General features: G+C 39.2%; 1 protein-coding gene across 10 annotated transcripts in view; it reads right to left on the bottom strand.

The window, feature by feature from the left end:
* The window catches only part of LOC106589879 (histone acetyltransferase KAT6B), a 102,750-nt gene that overhangs the window by 14,216 nt on the left and 63,902 nt on the right, over positions 1 to 24,632 (bottom strand). For all 10 annotated transcript variants that reach the window (XM_045710443.1, XM_045710444.1, XM_045710446.1 and 7 more), the window contains 6 exons: positions 20,536 to 20,651; positions 20,177 to 20,289; positions 19,841 to 19,982; positions 18,660 to 18,821; positions 15,956 to 16,049; positions 1,332 to 1,563 (listed from right to left, as the gene is read on the bottom strand). In XM_045710443.1, the coding sequence (XP_045566399.1) occupies positions 1,332 to 1,563; positions 15,956 to 16,049; positions 18,660 to 18,821; positions 19,841 to 19,982; positions 20,177 to 20,289; positions 20,536 to 20,651 (859 nt within the window). The remainder of the gene's footprint in view (positions 1 to 1,331; positions 1,564 to 15,955; positions 16,050 to 18,659; positions 18,822 to 19,840; positions 19,983 to 20,176; positions 20,290 to 20,535; positions 20,652 to 24,632) is intronic.

Below are 24,632 nucleotides of genomic sequence, written 5' to 3'. Positions count from 1 at the left end.
TGCCATCACCATGCTTGAAAATATGGAGAGTGGTACTCAGTAATGTGTTGTGTTGGATTTGCCCCAAACATAACACTTTGTATTCAGGACAAAAAGTGAATTGCTTTGTCACATTTGTTGCAGTATTACTTTATTGCCTTGTGGCCAACAGGATGCATGTTTTGGAATATTTCGGAATTCCCATTAACCCCCTAAGGTCGATGTCCTCGCACTTTTGAAAGATGACAGAGTTAGAGTGGTGTTTGTCAGACCATGAGACAACCCGAAAAATTGGTCTTCTCACAAAATCGTCTATAGCGTCCGAACGGTTTGGTCGAACCGAAACGACCTCAAAAAATACTAATCAATCAGCACTAGTTTTAAAGATAATTTACTGCAATTCTACACATTTTGCCATGGCTTATTTCATGTTATTTTGCAAATTATAACAAAATCAATGTGGGCCCCCACGCCATGACATTTTTTAAACGTTTGATTCTCCCCGACTGTAGTTTTCATTTTGTTGATTGTTAGTTCTCAAAGACGATGTTATTTAAATATATATTGGTCCATTATCTTTTCTACATACTTTATATATGGTTTAATTCATTTAAGTTTACACTGAAAATGTTTTACCATCCCAATTTTTTTTATGTATTTAAAATATATATTTTTAAATCATATATTCTGGAGTAGCCCACTACTGCTAAATTAATACAGGGGAAACACTGAGCATATTCTGATTACCACAAACCTAGAGTAATAATCAACAAGATCAATCAATCAATCTATTCTGATTATCACAAACCTAGAGAGGAGCGATCATAAACTATGTCAAAAAGCACCAGCTTTCAAAAATATTTTTTTGTTGTTATACAACTGAACATCAATCGATATCTTCTGATCACTACAAACCTAGATAGAAATCATACACCAATTAATCAAACAATATATATATATTTTTTTACATTAGCAATTGTCAGTAAGTACTGTCAAAGTGCTTAAACAGTAAACCTACAACAAAAAGACCATCTGCATAAGGATAAATCCACATGATGCATGGCACTGCATGCATGGCATAAGTTAATAAAGCTGAAACAGAGGATTCCCATGATGGAATAGCAGCAGGTGCTCTTCTGTCTGTCTGTCACTTAACCTGACTCTGTCAACATTCTGCTGCATTAATGGAGAACACGTTCAAAACACCCAGTAGCCTGATGTCAGGAAGGAGGGAACACGTACGTACAGACAGAGACAGAGACAGAGACAGACAGACAGACAGACAGACAGACAGACAGACAGACAGACAGACGACAGACAGACAGAGAGCAAGTGTGTGAGTTAAGACTGACCTGCCGTCCTGTCTGTCAATCATGCGGAGGTTGTGGAGAGTAGCAGTAATGTCATGTGGACACATCCCAGTGGCCTTGCTTATTCCTTTAATGCTGATGTGTTTATCTGGCTGCTTATAGAGGTACTCCACCATGACACTTTTCCAATATGCCAGGTAGGATAAGCGACCCAGATCTGACAGAGGCTTCTCTGGGGAGCCAGCTTGTCCTTCCTGCCTCGTGAGAAGGTAACCTGAAACAGACACATTCAAACAAAACAAAATGGTGTGAGAAGATGAAGACATAACTTGGAAAAGACACAGTAGCTTACCTAAAATGACTTATTATAACAAAAACAACAATTTTGTGAGAAGGTAGGTAACCTAAAAATACACATTCAAATTAAAAACACAAATGCGGACCAATTCTGATCTATTGCCCAATTATTGGCAAAGGAGCTGATCTGATTGGTCAAAAGACCAAATAGTATTTTTACAAACCATGTTTGAGAAGGTAGGTAACCTAAAAAGACACATTCAAATGATGTGTGGGCCCCTCTGGCCCCCACTCCCAGAGGTTTCTTCTCTCTTCAACTGTTGTCCTTACCTCGATGCTGAGCTCCCCATCTCTCCTTGCCCTAGTTTCACAGTGTCTAGCCTAACTTATCAGGAACTGAGACTCAACTGTTGCTCTTTACCTACTTCCTTAGAAATATAATAATGATAGTGGACAGATAGACACTTTCTGTAATTCCCCTTGTCACTGCAATAATACACATACGCTCCAACATCCTAACCAACAACAAGTTATTACTACTAATACGCTGATTATGTAAGGGATAATCAACGAGGAGCTATGCATTCTATGGAAAATAATGACCTACGTGGAAGGTGCGACCTTCCACAGAGAACACGTAGAGCCCTGAGTTTATTATCCCTGTCATAGTGTAACGACCCTGGGTTTATAAACGCCAGATATCGACTCTGCCGCTCGAGCGTGCTTTTGCGGCACAGTCGATAGCGCGCTGGACTTTGGGCTAGAAGGTCGAGGGTTCGAGACCTGCTCCCTGCCGGTAATTTAACACATTTGCTGGTAGAAATGTGTTCAACATTCCCTGAAGTAGCTAGCTGGCAAGTTTACTAGATAGCTCCAGTAGTTGCCGTGGTAACCAAACACACAGACTTGCTAGTTTAGCTAACCAATAAGAGAGCCTCACTCTAGGAGCTCCGATGTATAACGACAAACACTCATTTACATAGTTTTGAAGGACACACAGGTGTCTGTAATCATGGCTGGGTGTGGCTTGATGTCATTGGTTGATTAACAGATACAAACAGAACATATAAAATGCATCATAGATACAACAGTATTTTTTTTTTAAATTATTACCTAACATTATTATTTTGGAAACGGTACATTAATGATATTTTTGTTCTATGGAGGGGTGATGCAAAACGGCTCCAGGCACTTCCATGCTTTTCTTAACTCTTGTTCTGAGCACCTGAGATTTACTATGCAGTCTGACACACGTCAAATCAATTTCCTTGATCTTTTGACTTTGTGTGAGGATAACGTTCTATACACTGATCTTTACAGGAAACCTACTGATCTTAACAGTTTGTTGAGGTCTGATAGTTGTCACACGCTTCTCTTGAAAAACAGTTTAACCTATAGCCAACTCTGTCGAATCAAAAAACAAATAAGATTGACAGAAATCAGACTGAGATGCAAAGAAAATTCAAGAAGAGGGGTACAAAAATGGTCATATTAATAACGCCATTGAGAAAATCCCAAACAAATCGAGACATGATCTCTTTCAAGGACAGTCTCGCAAAAAGAAGCATTCTTGTGTTCTAACTACACGCTATTCAAAGTGATCTGAACAAATTAAGGGAATCGTTCAAACATTGGCACATTCTAAAATCCAATGACAGTATCGTTAATGGGCAGAAATCTCAGAGATCAATTGGTAAACTCTGATTTACCACTCCAACATACACCCACACAACGTCTATTTGCGCCTCTACCGGACGGAAACTACAAGTGTAATGGCCGTGCTTAATGTAATGGCAATTACAAATGTTGATCCTTCAAACACCCTCAAACAAGGAAACAAATCCCAATCAAAGGTGTTATCACATGCTTCACTAAGGCAGTTGTTTATCTTATAACTTGTCCTTGTGGTAAAAATGATGTGGGTAAAATGAAGCGCAAACTAATAGTAAGAATCTTGGAGCATCGTAGCACAATTAGGTGCAAAAACACGACTTACCCAGTTGTGGCCCACTTTTTGGAAGTGAACCACTATTTCGGCCCTTCGTTATATCAGCATCGAACATGTCACCCTCCCTAGGAAAGGGAGTGACCTCGACAATTTATTGTTAAAACGAGAGGCTGCCTGGATCTTAAATGTTTCTTTAATTTGGTAGCTCATGTTGACCAGTAGTGTGTGCCACAGAAAGTATTTGACTCTAGCCACAAAATTAAGGAAATTAGAAGGGGGGAAATATCATGCCACCTGATGTGTGCCACAGGAAGTATTAGGCTCTAGTCACAAAAGAAAGTGATTAATTCAGCAATGATCATTTTCAGAGCCCTCTACTGTTCTCTCTACCCATCCCTCAATCCCCTATCCCATCATGGCTTTTCCCTCTTATGGCTTTTCCTACATTTAAAAAAAAAACCTTTTTCTGTTTTATCATTTAAGAATGTAGGTACAGTAGTAGTAATAAAATAATAATAACAATAATAAATAAAACTTTGTACTCTGGGCGAAAAATTAAGTTCAAATATATATGTCAACATGAGTGCAGAGGAAAGACATATAGGATTTGAGGTCTTGAAGGGAAAATCGCAGATTTGGAAGATGACAAGGGGATTATCTTCCCTAAAACAAGTGTGGATCACCTGAGGCCTCATATAGAAGAGACTCCTCGGATCCCTCATAAAATAAAATCAGCAGCCTCCAGAACCACCTCACCAGCATTCTGCACCTCCACACCAACATCCTCCACACCAACAGCCTCCACACCAACAGCCTCCACACCAACATCCTCCACACCAACAGCCTCCACACCAACAGCCTCCACACCAACAGCCTCCACCTCCACCACACCAACAGCCTCCACACCAACAGCCTCCACACCAACAGCCTCCACCTCCACCACACCAACAGCCTCCACAACCACCACACCAACAGCCTCCACACCAACAGCCTCCACCTCCACAACCACCACACCAACGGCCTCCACCTCCACAACCACCACACCAACAGCCTCCACACCAACAGCCTCCACCTCCACCACACCAACAGCCTCCACACCAACAGCCTCCACCTCCACAACCACCACACCAACAGCCTCCACCTCCACCTCCACCACACCAACAGTCTCCACAACCACCACACCAACAGCCTCCACACCAACAGCCTCCACCTCCACAACCACCACACCAACAGCCTCCACCTCCACAACCACCACACCAACAGCCTCCACACCAACAGCCTCCACCTCCACAACCACCACACCAACAGCCTCCACACCAACAGCCTCCACCTCCACCACACCAACAGCCTCCACAACCACCACACCAGCGGCCTCCACCACACCAGCGGCCTCCACCTCCACCACACCAGCGGCCTCCACCTCCACCACACCAGCGGCCTCCACCTCCACCACACCAGCAGCCTCCACCACACCAGCAGCCTCCACCTCCACCACACCAGCAGCCTCCACCTCCACCACACCAGCAGCCTCCACCTCCTCAGCCACCACACCAGCAGCCTCCACCTCCTCAGCCACCACACCAGCAGCCTCCACCTCCTCAGCCACCACACCAGCAGCCTCCACCTCCTCAGCCACCACACCAGCAGCCTCTACCTCCTCAGCCACCACACCAGCAGCCTCCACCTCCTCAGCCACCACACCAGCAGCCTCCACCTCCTCAGCCACACCAGCAGCCTCCACCTCCTCAGCCACCACACCAGCAGCAGCAGCAGCTACTGATATAAACAAATGTATGTATGTAATCTTGTCAGGTTGATCCATTTATATATCTCAGTACACTTACAGGTACATTTTTTCAGGTGTTGCAGAGGCTTGGAGAGGAAAATATGAATATGTGCTGTTGTCTAGAATCGGCCCATATAAAATCTTTTATCAGGATCTCCTTTTATCAGGATCTCCTGGTCCAAAGATGGAGCTGGAAAGTGAGGTAAGACTGTGTTGCACATACAGTATATGTAAACACTGTATGTGTGTGATTAATCTGTGTATTTATAAGGAAAACCTAAATGGTTGTTTTTCCATGTAACAGATTTACCTTCATTGTCTTTCTTTTTATTTTCTTCCCGTCAGACCATCAATGCCGGCATGTTCCATCTGGTGCAGAATTTTAACAAGCTGTCAACCGAGCAAGCTTTCTACAATGACAACTTTAAAATGACTGGCATTTAGGGGGAGAAAGAAATCAAAACTTAAGGTTGGTTGGATTATTCTCATAATATTATATATTATATTTGACAGATTTTTGAACTCAAGCAACTGTATCCTTGCTCTTTTAAATTTCAGATTGATCCAATGATGTACAAGTACATTATTGACATCATCAATGAACACAACCACTGGACTGTGACGGTAAGAGCTGCTAAGGTAGTACTAAGAAATACATACATAATACAGAATATACACGTGTGTAAAATGTGTGTGTGCCATATGTGTGTATTTATGCGTGTGTAATATGTGTGTATTTATGCGTGTGTAATATGTGTGTATTTATGTGTGTGTAATGTATGTGTCTGTCTGTCTAAACGTGAAAGGTTATGCTGCCATCCCAAAAGAGGGCTCTGTTCCTCGACCCAATGGGGGAAAGGGCCAGAAAGATAAAAAGATGCCAGGGGATGACAAGGTAAAAACTGCTTTTAATTAAAAAAATTACAATGGAATCAATAAAGTCTTTAACATGCTATACTGTTATTAATCTCTATATTGTAATCAATAAAGTGTTTCAAAATGCTGTACTTTTATTAACATATATGTTCAGATCATTCCTGAGAGAGAAGGGGTGTAATATCTCCAGATGGGGGTGTGGTACCCTTCCTCACAAAATGTTACTTCTTGTGGGGTCTTTGCCTTGAAAGTAAGTATGAGAGAATAAGTCATGTACAATTAACCTACTGAAAGTATACTGACTAAAAAGCAAAAACATAACTGTCAAATTATATTATAGCTGTGTCGTTGTATACTTGCAAATTATAATCTTAAGTGTAACATAATTTTGTTGTGTTCTGAAGGAGGAGTCGATTGTCTTTTCAAATACAAAGATGATAACATCATGAGAGAAGAAATACAGTCACTCACCTCCAAAACACTGGTATGTTCAATTTATAATTTAATATAATTGTAGATAAAAAAAATAAAAAAAACATTTATTGGGATCTTTCAAGGTTATCTTTGATCCAACTTCTGACTAGATAGCCACTAAAACACATGTGTTTAAATCATTTTGTTACAAGAAACCAACACTATTCCCTTGTTCTCTGTTCGCTCAGAAAAATACATGTATAGATGTATAGACTACTTGACCTGAGCTAACTGTGCCACTTCTGTGGGGAGATGGACAATAATGAGAAAGACACTACCTGGGTAATTGCTTGTTCACTTCTAAAAAGGTACATTTTTACGAGTACGAACTTGTATAAGCAGTAATATTTCTAGAGGTAGTATTATCCACTTTGTCTGATAATGAAATAATTGTGATTCAAGAAAATGTATTTCATGTTTTAAATATATTAACATTTTTCATCCTAAATTTCAGATTGGGGTGTACTCACTTTTGTTGCCAGTGGTTTAGACATTAATGGCTGTGTGTTGTGTTATTTTGAGGGGACAGCAAATTTACACTGTTATACAAGCTGTACACGCACTACTTTACATTATAGCAGTGTCATTCCTTCAGTGTTGTCACATGAAAAGATATACTCAAATATTTACAAAAATGTGAGGGGTGTACTCACTTTTGTGAGATACTGTATAGTCCAATACTTTCTGTGGCACACACACACCTGGTCAACAAGAGCTACCAAAATGATTCAGAAGTGTGCCAGGCCTTGCAGTCCCAAAATAGAAGGGGGGAGAATTTCGGCAGGCAAGACAATAGCCTTGCCGAAATGTATTTATTTATTTTATTTTTATTTCACATTTATTTAACCAGGTAGGCAAGTTGAGAACAAGTTCTCATTTACAATTGCGACCTGGGAAATCCGCCCCCCCCCCCCCCCTCTAATTTCCTTAATTTTGCGGCTAGAGTCAAATACTTTCTATAGAACAAACTTCACATCACGATAGGCAACCGAAATGAATAATTAATAGGCTAATACACTTGAAACAAATAGCCAAACCGAAAACTGCAGATGCCTCCCCCGCAATGCCTCCCCCGCAAACAAACCGTCATAAAATAAAATAATAAAAATGAAACGCAGCCTAACGTGATCAGAAATCTCAACTAGCAAGCAAGTCGCAGCAATGAAGAATTGAGTGCGTGCACGTTCACGTGAAGGGGGGGGAGATTCTGGCAGGGGGGAGCTTTTCGGCACAAGTCAAGCACTGAAATACGACTGGCCTATTTTATGACATTTCCACTAGATCAGAGCATGACATTTTTCCCTTTCACGCTGTGTGGTTATCGAAAGGGAGAGCGCTCAAAAGATTTTTTCAAATACATTGCGGAACTATTGTAATTCTCAATGGATGGAAAAACAGACTTTGTTTGCTTGCTGTTTGAGGTGAAGAAAACATTACTTTGAGAAGCTCTATAGGTCATTAGTGGAGGTGCGTTAGGGCCAATCAGGAATACTATCAAATCCCCAAATGAACACATTTACAAGCCTACATTTGCACGCAGGCTAGGTAGCCTATAGGCCTTCTTCTATGCCTGCGCGTCCTTACTCAACATTGACAGGAGCGCTTCAAACAAAAGACTAAATCGACAAAACTAGTAAACGGAATGAAATAAACCAAAACTTGTTTCCCTCAAGTGTTGCATAGGTTGTGCACTGCAAACAATGTGTCCACTCCGACAATGAGAACAGGAAGACTGGAATAATAATATTGAATGCATTAAAATAAATTACCGTAACCAAAGTAACAAATATTGTAGATTTGAAATTATAAGAATTAATGGTAAATGTACTACTGGTGATATATATACAATGGGGAATTGATATACACTAACAATCAAACTCAAACAATTAAGTTATAAAACAATGAATGTGCACTAATTGGAGAGAGCGAGAGAGCACATTCTGGTGAGAGACGTGCATTGAGTATCTGGGTGCATGGACAATCCGACGTCTGGGAGGTGCAAGGCGATGCGGTACGGAGCTACAGAACCAGTCAAAAGTTTGGACACGCCTACTTATTCAAGGGTTTTTCTTTATTTTGACTATTTTCTACATTGTAGAATAATAGTGAAGATATCAAAAAAGCTTTAAACAAAACAAAATATATTTTATATTCTTCAAAGTAGCCACCCTTTGCCTTGATGACAGTTTTGCACACTCTTGGCATTATCTCAACCAGCTTCACCTGTAATGTTTTTCCAACAGTCTTGAAGGAGTTCCCACATATGCTGAGCACTTGTTGGCTGCTTTTCCTTCACTCTGCGGTCCAACTCATCCCAAACCATCTCAATTGGGTTGAGGTCGGGTGATTGTGGAGGCCAGGTCATCTGATGCAGCACTCGATCACTCTCCTTGGTCAAACAGCCCTTACACAGCCTGGAGGTGTGTTTTGGGTCATTGTCCTGTTGAAAAACAAATAATAGTCCAACTAAGCGCAGGGGCAGAACGACAAATTTTTACCTTGTCAGCTCGGGGATTCGATCTAGCAGCCTTTCTGTTACTGGCCCAATGCTTAATGGTTTTTGCGACTGCACTTGAAGAAACTTTCAAAATTCAAAAAAATGTCCGCATTGACTGATCTTGATGTCTTGAAGTAATGATGCACTGTCGTTTCTCTTTGCTTATTTGAGCTGTTCTTGCCATAATATGGACTTGGTCTTTTACCAAATAGGGCTATCCTCTCTATACCACCCTATCTTGTTACAACACAACTGATTGGCTCAAACACATTAAGGAAAGAAATTCCACAAATTAACTTTTAACCTGTTATGGATAGGGGGCAGTATTTTCACGGCTGGATAAAAAACGTACCCGATTTAATCTGGTTACTACTCCTGCCCAGTAACTAGAATATGCATATAATTATTGGCTTTGGATAGAAAACAGTCCAAAGTTTCTAAAACTGTTTGAATGGTGTCTGTGAGTATAACAGAACTCATATGGCAGGCAAAAACCTGAGAAGATTTCATGCAGGAAGTGGCCTGTCTGACAAGGTGTCGTTCTTCTTGTCTCTGTTTATTGAAGAGTGAGGATCTTAGCTGTCCCGTGACACTTCCTACGGCTGCCATAGGCTCTCAGAAGGCGGCAAAATACTGAATCGTGGCTTTGCAGGCTCTGGCTGAAACAAAGTAGCGCGTTTGGGTAGTGGCTGGTTACAGTACTGTGAGACTCAGGCTCGTGCCCGCGTCGACCGAAAGCTTTGTTTTCTTTCCTCTGTTTAGCTAAATGGACATTCCCGGTCGGAATATTATCGCTTTTTTATGAGAAAAATGGCATAAAAATGGATTTTAACCTGTTATGGTTAGGGGGCAGTATTTTCACGGCTGGATAAAAAACATACCCGATTTAATCTGGTTACCACTCCTACCCAGTAACTAGAATATGCATATACTTATTACATATGGATAGAAAACACCCTAAAGTTTCTAAAACTGTTTGAATGGTGTCTGTGAGTATAACAGAACTCAAATGGCAGGTCAAAACCTGAGAGATTCCTTTACAGGAAGTGGCCTGTCTGACCATTTCTTGAACTTCTTTTCCATCTCTATCTTTTACTAAGGATCTCTGCTCTAACGTGACACTTCCTACGTCGTCCATAGGCGCTCAGAGCCCGGGAAAAAACAGAATGTCGTCATCCCAGCCCCAGGCTGAAACACATTATCGCCTTTCTCAAGTGGCCGATCAAGGGACTCTGGGCTCAGGCGCGTGACCCGACCGCCCCCGCCTTTGTGATTTTTTCCTCTGTTTGCCGAAAAGGAGATTCCCTGTCGGAATATTATTGCTTTTCTACGAGAAAAATGGCATAAAAATTGATTTTAAACAGCGGTTGACATGCTTTGAAGTACGGTAATGGAATATTTAGAATTTTTTTGTCACGAATTGCGCCATGCGCACGACCCTTCTTTATCATTTCGGATAGTGTCTGGAACGCATGAACAAAACGCCGCTATTCGGATATAACGATGGATTATTTTGGACCAAACCAACATTTGTTATTGAAGTAGCAGTCCTGGGAGTGCATTCTGACGAAGACAACAAAAGGTAATGAAACTTTTATAATAGTAAAGCTGATATTGGTGAGTGCTAAACTTGCCGGGTGTCTAAATAGCTAGCCCGTGATGCCTGGGCTATGTACTTAGAATATTGCAAAATGTGCTTTCACCAAAAAGCTATTTTAAAATCGGACATATCGAGTGCATAGAGGAGGTCTGTATCTATAATTCTTAAAATAATTGTTATGCTTTTTGTGAACGTTTATCGTGAGTAATTTAGTAAAATGTTAGCGAATTCCCCGGAAGTTTGCGGGGGGTATGCTAGTTCTGAACGTCACATGCTAATGTAAAAAAAAGCTGTTTTTTTTATATAAATATGAACTTGATTGAACAAAACATGCATGTATTGTATAACATAATGTCCTAGGGTTGTCATCTGATGAAGATCATAAAAGGTTAGTGCTGCATTTAGCTGTCTTCTGGGTTTTTGTGACATTATATGCTAGCTTGAAAAATGGGTGTCTGATTATTTCTGGCTTGGTACTCTGCTGACATAATCTAATGTTTTGCTTTAGTTGTAAAGCCTTTTTGAAATCGGACAGTGTGGTTAGATAAAGGAGAGTCTTATCTTTAAAATGCTGTGAAATAGTCATATGTTTGAAAAATGGAAGTTTTTGTATTTTAGAGGAGTTTGTATTTCACGCCACGCCCATCATTGGATATTGGAGCAGGTGTTCCGCTAGCGGAACGTCTAGATGTAAGAGGTTAAACAGCGGTTGACATGCTTCGAAGTACGGTAATGGGATATTTAGATTTTTTTTGTCACGAATTACGCCATGCGCGCGACCCTGATTTACCATTTCGGATAGTGTCTGGGACGCACAAACAAAACGCCGCTATTCGGATATAACGATGGATTATTTTGGACCAAACCAACATTTGTTATTGAAGTAGCAGTCCTGGGAGTGCATTCTGACGAAGACAACAAAAGGTAATCAAACTTTTATAATAGTAAATCTGATATTGGTGAGTGCTAAACTTGCCGGGTGTCTAAATAGCTAGCCCGTGATGGCTGGGCTATGTACTTAGAATATTGCAAAATGTGCTTTCACCAAAAAGCTATTTTAAAATCGGACATATCGAGTGCATAGAGGAGTTCTGTATCTATAATTCTTAAAATAATTGTTATGCTTTTTGTGAACGTTTATCGTGAGTAATTTAGTAAATTGTTAGCAAATTCCTCCGGAAGTCTGCAGGGGGTATGCTAGTTCTGAACGTCACATGCTAATGTAAAAAGCTGTTTTTTGATATAAATATGAACTTGATTGAACAAAACATGCATGTATTGTATAACATAATGTCCTAGGTGTGTCATCTGATGAAGATCATCAAAGGTTAGTGCTGCATTTAGCTGTCTTCTGGGTTTTTGTGACATTATATGCTAGCTTGAAAAATGGGTGTCTGATTATTTCTGGCTGGGTACTCTGCTGACATAATCTAATGTTTTGCTTTCGCTGTAAAGCCTTTTTGAAATCGGACAGTGTGGTTAGATAAAGGAGAGTCTTATCTTTAAAATGCTGTGAAATAGTCATATGTTTGAAAAATTGAAGTTTTTGTATTTTTGAGGAATTTGTAATTCGCGCCACGCCTATCATTGGATATTGGAGCAGGTGTTCCGCTAGCGGAACGTCTAGATGTAAGAGGTTAACAAGGCACACTTGTTAATTGAAATGCATTCCAGGTGACTACCTCATGAAGCTGGTAGAGGGAATGCCAAGAGTGTGCAAAGCTGTCATCATGGCAAAGGGTGGCTAAGAATATAAAATATATTTTGATTTGTTTTACACTTTTTTGGTTACTACATGATTCCATGTGTGTTATTTCATAGTTTTGATGTATTCAGTATTATTCTACAATGTAGAAAATAGTAAAAATTAAGAAAAACCCTTGAATGAGTAGGTGTGTTCAAACTTTTGACTGGTACTGTATTTGTTACAGCTCGACTAAAACAATCTCAGTCGACCAACAGCCTAACGACCAAACAATTGACCAGTCAACTAATTGGGGACAGCCCTACATAATAGCAAACTAGGACTGATGGTTTGGTTAGCTAAACTAGCAAGTCTGTTTGGTTACCAAGGCAACTACTGTCTAGTGGTAAAAAGTACTAAATTATAGCCATGGTATAAAAGGAACTTGGGGCTCTATGTGTTCTGTGGAAAATATTGCCACTCTGTGGAAGGTTAGTTCCACTCAGTTATAGCGCGCCGTGGAACACACCTTCTATGGAACGCATAGCCCCTCGATAATTATCCCATACATAAATGGTCTGATTATGACATTAAAAACGGGCTCAAGTCAGATAGTCTCCAACAGTACGGTAACCTAAAAAAAGACATTCAAATGAAACAATACTGCGTTTACATAGACAACCCAATTCAGATGATGTTGTATGTTTTAGATGCCAGGATGTCATACTCGTTCTAGTCTTTCTTCTAGTAGAATTCACTCTATTGGGGAAGAGAATCCTATTCGGAGACCCATGTGGTCTGACAACAGCTGATAATCAGCTGAGGGGACAGGTTGTACTAAAATGAATGAATGGCGGAAATCAACACATCTGTACATTAGATGATGCATTCTCAGTAGGAGGAGCCTAGCGTGCAGTTATTTGATGCTTCCTGCATTCGTTTTAACTAAACAGTATGTTCTAAATAGTATGTTGTACGATTAGTACACAGTATGCAGTTTAAATAAGTAGTAGACAAGCCAGATTTGGGGACACGACCACATTCAAAGAATACAATTGTGAGAAAGTAGGCTAGTATGTAAAAAAAAAAAAAAAAAGACAAAAACACATGCTAGCCAGAGACAGCTGCATGTCTTAGATTTCATTTCAATCTCCGTCCTGTCAAAAATGACATTCATAATATGACGTGACATCCTGTGTTGAGGAGCAGATCCATTTTCACCTTCAAACAGTAGAAAGGGAGGCAATCAGTTTCCCTCTCCTTCAACCTCTGTCAGCTATGATACATGCTGCCAAGGGCAACAAAATGAGATGGAGAGGAAGGGGGAGCGGAGAAGAGGGGGGGGGAGAGGAAACAAAGCCACAGAACAAATGGAGGAGAAGCAGCTGGATGTCATTTCTCACAAAAGGCTGCACTTATTAGAGATGAAGAGAGAGAAGAAAAAAAAACGAAACGTAAAAAGGTAGCGGTGTCTGTATGTAATTTGTTTTAGAGCTGTCCTGTCAAGGGTCATCCATTATAAGCAGCTTGAAATTAATTAATGTCTTTTAATGTGTGCACCCACTACCAGGAACCAAACAAGCACATCTAATCACCAAACACTGAATACATAATATTCCAGTCATTATGACAATATTCATTACCCAAAGCTCAGGAGAAAGGAGAGAATAGTCAATAATTTACCAAAAAATAAATATGCTGCTAGAACAGATGAATAAGTAAAACACAGAAAATAATAACGTAACACTAACAAGTCATATTTTATTCTGTGTGTTTTACTAAATGTATTTGCTGTGATTTACCATCTGTAAATCTAAACAAAAAGAGCCTATTCAAAATCCTCTGGGGGTAATGATTAGAGAGAAAACAAATGCATTATTCACGCTGGCAAACGGAGCTAATGCTTTCCCTCTCGCAGCGAAGCTACCTGAGACAAAGTGTTTCTCTAATACAATCCAATAAAAGCAGAACATTTTTAATCGGAACAACTTCCAGTTCCAAAGCCACAGTGTACAGTCCAAATGGCACCCTTTTCCCTAGTTAGTGCTCTACAACCCTGTAGGACCCTGGTCAAAAGTAGTGCACTATATAGGGTGACATTTAGGACACAACACATTTTCCAATAAAGCCCTCTTTGAGCTCAGAACTCAGCTGTGTTCAATCTCTTCTTAATCCCTCTCTCTCTGTTATCAACACACTGTCAATATCACACATCCAGCCTCTCTCTCTCTCTCGCTCTCTTCTCTCTCTCTCTCTCTCTCTCTCTCTCTCTCTCTCTCTCAATGTGTCTCAATAGTGAACAAAATGGGCAGGAAATCAAACGCTCTATTACATCTCTTCCACGTACACATGCACGCGCGCGCACACACGCACGCACACCACTCCTCCAAAGAGGAAAAGAGTGTACTAATAAAATAGCTATGACAAACTGTCCAAATCTGGCACATAAACACGATGCCATCTCTAGGCAGAAGTTGTTTTCAGAAGTACCCCAGAACGTCCCGATTATATTATTGAAAACACACTCTTATGCATGTACACTGAACAAAAGTATAAACGCAACATGCATAGTGTTGCTCCCATGTTTCATGAGTTGAAATAAAAGATCCCAGAAATTTTACATACGCACAAAAAGCTAATTTCTCTCAAATTTTGTGCATACATTTGTTTACATCCTTGTTAGTGAGCGTTTCTCTTTTGCCAAGATAATCCATCCACCTGACAGGTGAGGCATATCAGTAATCTGATTAAACAGCATGATCATTACACAGGTGCACCTTGTGCTGGGAACAGTAAAAGGCCACTCTAAAATGTGCTGTTTTGTCACACAACACAATGCCACAGATGTCTCAAGTTTTGAGGGAGCATGCAATTTTCATGCTGACTGCAGGAATGTCCACCAGAGCTGTTGCCAGATAACTGAATGTTAATTTCTCTACCATAAGCCACCTCCAACTTAGTTTTAGGGAATTTGGCAGTATGTCCAAACGGCCTCACAACCGAAGACCACATGTATGGCGTCATGTCGGCGAGCAGTTTGCTGATGTCAATGTTGTGAACAGAGTGCCCCATGGTGGCGTTAGGGTTATGGTAAGGGCAGGCATAAGTTACAGACAACTAACACAATTGCATTTTATCAATGGCAATTCTAATGCGCAGAAATACCATGATGAGATCCTGACGCCCATTTCGTTTAATGTCTCTGTGATCAACAGATGCATATTCCCAGTCATGTGAAATCCATAGATTAGGACCTAATGAATTTATTTCAGTTGATTGATTTCCTCATACGAACTCTAATTCAATAAAATCTTTGAAATTGTTGCATGTTGCGTTTATATTTTTGATCAGTATAAATTGCCTTGATTTACACATATCAATGAAATCACAAGCACCTGACTGACACAAATCTAAGCCTGAGGAAACATTTGAAAAATCAGGCAAGCATTCTAGAATCAAGCTGGCATTGAGTTTGATGTTCTTAGAACGCATTAAGGGACTTACTGAAATCAATGAGGAACCTTCCAAAGCCTTGCCTTTGGTACTGAGGCATGATCATTATACAGGAGACATTGTACTTCTGCTGGCAAAGCTTTTCCTGACGGAAGGGGAAACAGATCAAGTATGTCAGAGCTCTGCTGAAGCAGGCAATTTAATGCACCTGTCGCTGTCCTTGTCCAAGGCACACACACAAATGTGCACACACACACGTACATGAACGCGCACAATCCCTTATGAATACATTTAGCTTTTAAGATGACTAATACAGTAAAGACAGTGTCACTGCATTAATCATGACTAATATAGTAAAGACAGTGCCACTGCATTAATAATGACTAATACAGTAAAGACAGTGTCACTGCATTAATCATGACTAATATAGTAAAGACAGTGCCACTGCATTAATCATGACTAATACAGTAAAGACAGTGCCACTGCATTAATCATGACTAATACAGTAAAGACAGTGTCACTGCATTAATCATGACTAATATAGTAAAGACAGTGTCACTGCATTAATCATGACTAACACAGTAAAGACAGTGTCACTGCATTAATCATGACTAACACAGTAAAGACAGTGTCACTGCATTAATCATGACTAATATAGTAAAGACAGTGTCACTGCAATAATCATGACTAATACAGTAAAGACAGTGCCACTGCATTAATCATGACTAATACAGTAAAGACAGTGTCACTGCATTAATCATGACTAATACAGTAAAGACAGTGCCACTGCATTAATCATGACTAATACAGTAAAGACAGTGTCACTGCATTAATCATGACTAATATAGTAAAGACAGTGCCACTGCATTAATCATGACTAATATAGTAAAGACAGTGCCACTGCATTAATCATGACTAACACAGTAAAGACAGTGTCACTGCATTAATCATGACTAACACAGTAAAGACAGTGTCACTGCATTAATCATGACTAATACAGTAAAGACAGTGTCACTGCATTAATCATGACTAATATAGTAAAGACAGTGTCACTGCATTAATCATGACTAACACAGTAAAGACAGTGTCACTGCATTAATCATGACTAATATAGTAAAGACAGTGTCACTGCATTAATCATGACTAATATAGTAAAGACAGTGTCACTGCATTAATCATGACTAATATAGTAAAGACAGTGCCACTGCATTAATCATGACTAACACAGTAAAGACAGTGTCACTGCATTAATCATGACTAACACAGTAAAGACAGTGTCACTGCATTAATCATGACTAATATAGTAAAGACAGTGTCACTGCATTAATCATGACTAACACAGTAAAGACAGTGTCACTGCATTAATCATGACTAATATAGTAAAGACAGTGTCACTGCATTAATCATGACTAACACAGTAAAGACAGTGTCACTGCATTAATCATGACTAACACAGTAAAGACAGTGTCACTGCATTAATCATGACTAATACAGTAAAGACAGTGTCACTGCATTAATCATGACTAACACAGTAAAGACAGTGTCACTGCATTAATCATGACTAACACAGTAAAGACAGTGCCACTGCATTAATCATGACTAATACAGTAAAGACAGTGTCACTGCATTAATCATGACTAACACAGTAAAGACAGTGTCACTGCATTAATCATGACTAATATAGTAAAGACACTGTCACTGCATTAATCATGACTAACACAGTAAAGACAGTGTCACTGCATTAATCATGACTAATATAGTAAAGACAGTGTCACTGCATTAATCATGACTAACACAGTAAAGACAGTGTCACTGCATTAATCATGACTAATATAGTAAAGACAGTGTCACTGCATTAATCATGACTAATATAGTAAAGACAGTGTCACTGCATTAATCATGACTAATATAGTAAAGACAGTGTCACTGCATTAATCATGACTAACACAGTAAAGACAGTGTCACTGCATTAATCATGACTAACACAGTAAAGACAGTGCCACTGCATTAATCATGACTAATACAGTAAAGACAGTGTCACTGCATTAATCATGACTAACACAGTAAAGACAGTGTCACTGCATTAATCATGACTAATATAGTAAAGACAGTGTCACTGCATTAATCATGACTAACACAGTAAAGACAGTGTCACTGCATTAATCATGACTAACACAGTAAAGACAGTGTCACTGCATTAATCATGACTAATATAGTAAAGACAGTGTCACTGCATTAATCATGACTAACACAGTAAAGACAGTGTCACTGCATTAATCATGACTAACACAGTAAAGACAGTGTCACTGCATTAATCATGACTAATATAGTAAAGACAGTGTCACTGCATTAATCATGACTAATATAGTAAAGACAGTGTCACTGCATTAATCATGACTAATACAGTAAAGACAGTGTCACTGCATTAATCATGACTAACACAGTAAAGACAGTGTCACTGCATTAATCATGACTAACACAGTAAAGACAGTGCCACTGCATTAATCATGACTAACACAGTAAAGACAGTGTCACTGCATTAATCATGACTAATATAGTAAAGACAGTGTCACTGCATTAATCATGACTAATACAGTAAAGACAGTGTCACTGCATTAATCATGACTAATATAGTAAAGACAGTGTCACTGCATTAATCATGACTAACACAGTAAAGACAGTGTCACTGCATTAATCAAACACTTGTCCAACTGGATGAAAGAAAAACATTTTTCATGCTATTGAAAATCCTCACCTTGGAGAAATAACCCACAAGATGACAGCCTTTGTTGTCGTTCTTTGTTAGTATGTAAAAAAGGAAAGGCTCCACGTCATAATATAGGGTCTTGTGATCTAGGAACAGCTTGGCTAACAGGCAGAGGTTTTGGCAGAAGAGCTTGCTGACATTTCCATCAACCTAAACACAGAACAAGACCAGCATAAGAACATTGTTAAAATTCAAAACCAACAGTAGATTCTTTCTTCCTGTCCCTCAAAACCATTCAGTCACATGTCATACAGATGCAGCACCATGATCACGGGGCAGCGTCTCAAATGGAACTCAATTCCCTTTTAAGTGCACTGCAATTTGACCAGGCCAATAAAGGATCTGCTTCAAAGTAGTGCACTATAATTCAGTGCCTTCAGAAAGTATTTAGACCCCTTGACTTTTTCCACATTTTGTTGTGTTACAAGGTGGGATTCAAATGGATCTAATTGTCTTATACACACACACACACACACACACACACACACACACACACACACACACACACACACACACACACACACACACACACACACACACACACACACACACACACACACACACACACACACTACCGTTCAAAAGTTTGGGGTCACTTAGAAATGTCCTTGTTTTTGAAAGAAAAGCACTTTTTCTGTGCATTAAAATAACATCACATTGATCAGAAATATAGTGTAGACATTGTTAATGACTATTGCAGCTGGAAACGGCAGATTTTTTATGGAATATCTACATAGGCGTACAGAGGCCCATTATCAGCAACCATCACTCCTGTGTTCCAATGGTACGTTTTGTTAGCTAATCCAAGTTGATCAATTTAAAAGGCTAATTGATCCTTAGAAAACCCTTTTGCAATTATGTTAGCACAGCTGAAAACTGTTGTCCTGATTAAAGAAGCAATAAAACTGGCCTTCTTTAGACTAGTTGAGTTTCTGGAGCGTCAGCATTTGTGGGTTCGATTACAGGCTCAAAATGGCCAGAAACATACATATACATACATATACATATACACATATACATATACATACATATACACATATATACATATACACACATATATATATATATATATATATATATATGGTCAAAAGTAGTGCACTAGATATAGGGAATATACTGCCATTTGGGACACAACCATTGCTTTACTACTGTGAAGAGTGACCTCTGACCTCGAACACTGAAAGGTCGTCCTTCCTGTAAATCTCATTGGCCGGAGGGTGAAAGCAGCCACACTTCTTGGTGTGTCGCTGTAGGATGTTCTTGCTTTTCATGTACTTCAGACAGAACTCACACAGGTAAAGCTTTTGCAATCTGCCAACGACAGAGACAACAAGACAATTTGTATTTCAGCTTGCAAATTAAAAGCCTAGAAAACACAGTAAATCCGAACACTGGTATAATGCTCTCAAAATACAGTATTTCTATAGGACAAGGACAATGTTTTCTAAACTGGGTCTAATAACATTGATTGGTCCTAATTTGGCTGAGTAAAAAATGAAGCTTACCTTGAGTATTCAGGTGGGTAAGGCGAAGAGTACCAGGTTTGGATACAATACTTCCCAAACTCTATGAAGGCAGGGAATCGTCCAGAGTCAGTGATGGTCATGGTTCCATTTCTCTAAACATGACAAAACAAAAGAAAATGTCATACCACAAGCATTCAAACAGTCTGACACAGACAGCAACTTCAACAATGGGATGTGGACCCTTCTTGACACTAAACTACTCTTCATGTTAGAAAAAAAAAGACACATTTAGAATTTGTCATGTTAAATAAACTACAGGCTAGATCTAACTTGTATTGATCAGGTGATAGGTGTGAGAAGTGTGATTGAGAGAGGTTTATTTTGAACAGTTTCCTCACCTGCGACGAGAGCTCTTGGACCTGTGTGAATATCTCCACATCTTCCTCTGTGACGTGTTCCCTGGAGACCGCTACAAAGCCAGGTTCCTGCTTCACCCTCAGCCCCACTTCACTGCCTGTTACAGCAACCAAACATTACAATCCGTTAGTCACAGTAACCAAACAACCTGGTTACAGTCACAGTAACCAAACAGCCTGTTACAGTCACAGTAACCAAACAGCATGTTACAGTCACAGTAACCAAACAGCCTGTTACAGTCACAGTAACCAAACAGCATGTTACAGTCACAGTAACCAAACAGCCTGTTACAGTCACAGTCACAGTAACCAAACAGCATGTTACAGTCACAGTAACCAAACAGCATGTTTCAGCCTGTTACAGTCACAGTAACCAAACAGCCTGTTACAGTCACAGTAACCAAACAGCATGTTACAGTCACAGTAACCAAACAGCATGTTACAGTCACAGTAACCAAACAGCATGTTACAGTCACAGTAAGCAAACAGCATGTTACAGTCACAGTAACCAAACAGCATGTTACAGTCACAGTAACCAAACAGCATGTTACAGTCACAGTAACCAAACAGCATGTTACAGTCACAGTAACCAAACAGCATGTTACAGTCACAGTAAGCAAACAGCATGTTACAGTCACAGTAACCAAACAGCATGTTACAGTCACAGTAAGCAAACAGCATGTTAGTCACAGTAAGCAAACAGCATGTTACAGTCACAGTAACCAAACAGCATGTTACAGTCTGTTACAGCCACAGTAACCAACAGCATGTTATAGCCTGTTACACTGTTACAGTCACAGTAACCAAACAGCATGGAACAGCCTGTTACACTGTTACAGTCACAGTAACCAAACAGCATGTTACATTCACATCAGAGGTGTATAATCAAACATGGTGGATCATCAGTTCTTTATACAGCAGATGGGGAACGGTGTTCTGTAGCGCATGTCAATTCGCTAGTAAATGCATTTGGTTTTAATGTGCTTGTAATGCATATATAACAATGCATATATCACAATGTATGTATCCTAATGTATGTATCCTAATGTATATATCCTAATGTATATATCATAATATATGTATCATAATGTATGTATCATAATGTATGTATCATAATATATATATATATCATAATGTATGTATCATAATGTATATCATAATATATGTATCATAATATATATATCATAATGTATGTATCATAATGTATATATCATGCTGTATGTATCATAATATATGTATCATGCTGTATGTATCATAATGAATGTATCATGCTGTATGTATCATAATGTATATATCATAATGTATATATCATAATGTATGTATCATAATGTATATATCATAATGTATGTATCATTATGTATATATCATAATGTATGTATCATAATATATGTATCATAATGTATATATCATAATGTATGTATCATAATGTATATACCATAATGTATGTATCATAATGAATGTATCATCATGTACAGTTGAAGTCGGAAGTTTACATATACATTAGCCAAAAACATTTAAACTCAGTTTTTCACAATTCCTGACATTTAATCCGAGTAAATATTCCCTGTCTTAGGTCAGTTAGGATCACCACTTTATTTTAAGAATGTGAAATGTCAGAATAATAATAGAGAGAATTATTTATTTCAGCTTTTATTTCTTTCATCACATTCCCAGTGGGTCAGAAGTTTACATACACTCAATTAGTATTTGGTAGCATTGCCTTTAAATTGTTTAACTTGGATCAAATGTTTTGGGTAGCCTTCAACATACTTCCCACAATAAGTTGGGTGAATTTTGGCCCATTCCTCCTGACAGAGCTGGTGTAACTGAGTCAGGTTTGTAGGCCTCCTTGCTCACACACACTTTTTCAGTTCTGCCCACACATTTTCTATAGGATTGAGGTCAGGGCTTTGCGATGGCCACTCCAATACCTTGACTTTGTTGTCCTTAAGCCATTTTGCCACAACTTTGGAAGTATGCTTGGGGTCATTGGCCATTTGGAAGACCCATTTGCGACCAAGCTTTAACTTCCTGACTGATGTCTTGAGATGTTGCTTAAATATATCCACATAATTTTCCTCTCTCATGATGCCATCTATTGTGTGAAGTGCACCAGTCCCTCCTGCAGTAAAGCACCCCCACAACATGATGCTGCCACCCCTGTGCTTCACAGTTGGGATGGTGTACTTCGGCTTGCAAGCCTCCCCCTTTTTCCTCCAAACATAACAATTTTCATTATGGCCAAATACTTATATTGTTGTTTCATCAGACCAGAGGACTTTGTACGGTCTTTGTCCCCATGTGCAGTTGCAAACCGTAGGCTTTTTTATGGCGGTTTTGGAGCAGTGGATTCTTCCTTGCTGAGCGGCCTTTCAGGTTTTGTCAATATAGGACTCATTTTACTGTGGATATAGATACTTTTGTACCCGTTTCCTCCAGCATCTTCACAACATTTACATTTGAGTCATTTAGCAGACGCTCTTATCCAGAGCGACTTACAGTAGTGAATGCATACATTTCATACAATTTCATACATATCATACATTTTTTTTTCTGTGCTGCCCCCCCATGGGAATCGAACCCACAACCCTGGTGTTGCAAACACCATGCTCTACCAACTGAGCTACAGGGAAGGTCCTTTGCTGTTGTTCTGGGATTGATTTGCACTTTTCGCACCAAAGTACGTTCATCTCTAGGAGACAGAACGCGTCTCCTTCCTGAGCGGTATGACGGCTGCGTGGTCCCATGGTGTTTATACTTGCGTACTATTGTTTGTACAGATGAACGTGGTACCTTCAGGCGTTTGGAAATTGCTTCCAAGGATGAACCAGACTTGTGGAGGTCTACAATTTTTTTACTGAGGTCTTGGCTGATTTCTTTTGATTTTCCCATGATGTCACGCAAAGAGGCACTGAGTTTGAAGGTAGGCCTTGAAATACATCCACAGGTACACCTCCAATTGACTCAAATGATGTCAATTGGCCTATCAGAAGCTTCTAAAGCCATGACATACTTTTCTGGAATTTTCCAAGCTGTTTAAAGGCACAGTCAACTTAGTGTATGTAAACATCTGACCCACTGGAATTGCGATACAGTCAATTATAAGTGAAATAATCTGTCTGTAAACAATTGTTGGAAAAATTACTTGTGTGTTGCACAAAGTAGATGTCCTAACCGACTTGCCAAAACGAGTTTGTTAACAAGAAATGTGTGGAGTGGTTGAAAAACGAGTTTTAATGACTCCAATCTAAGTGTATGTAAATTTCCGACTTCAACTGTATATATATCATAATGTATGCATCATGTATGTATATATCATGTATGTATGCATCATGTATGTATATATCATAATGTATGCATCATGCATGTATATATCATGTATGTATGCATCACGTATGTATATATCATGTATGTATCATAATGTATGCATCATGTATGTATATATCATAATGTATGCATCATGTATGTATACATCATAATGTATGTATTATAATGTATGTATCATGTACGTATGCATCATGTATTTATATATCATAATGATAATGTATATCTCATCTCTGGATGTGCATTTGAAAATCCCTAATGTAATGATGTGAAACTAAATCACTAATTACGTAACTGCTTTCATGTGCTTATGTTATCCCACCAAGGCTACGTCCCAAATGGCCCTCTATTCCCTATACAGCGCACTACTTTAGACCACGACCAATACAACCCATAGGGCTCTGATCTAAAGTAGTGCACTATATAGGGAATATTTGGGACAAATGACCATGAGTTAAAAAGCCAAGGCAGTGACAGGAGCAGAGTGTGGAGAATACGATGAAACAACAATTTTGTTGAAAACCTAAGCAAGCAGCTTTAGCATAAATTTAATAAAAAAACACTTGAAATGATGTATTATACACCAACAAAACAGAATGTGTTACAATAAGTGTAAATTATACATAAACAAATCAATAATTACAGAGATTAGCTTGAGACTTAAGTATGAGTTTTAAATTATGTAGATGGCTTTCAAATGAAAACACTATTGCTTCTATACCAGAGTTGTGGACTCCAGTCACATGACTTGGACT

This window comes from Salmo salar, chromosome ssa28, assembly GCF_905237065.1.
Source record: "Salmo salar chromosome ssa28, Ssal_v3.1, whole genome shotgun sequence".
In the NCBI taxonomy this organism is placed as follows: Eukaryota; Metazoa; Chordata; class Actinopteri; order Salmoniformes; family Salmonidae; genus Salmo; species Salmo salar.
The sequence above is the reverse complement of the archived record's forward strand: the minus strand, read 5'-3'. Positions and strand labels throughout refer to the sequence as shown.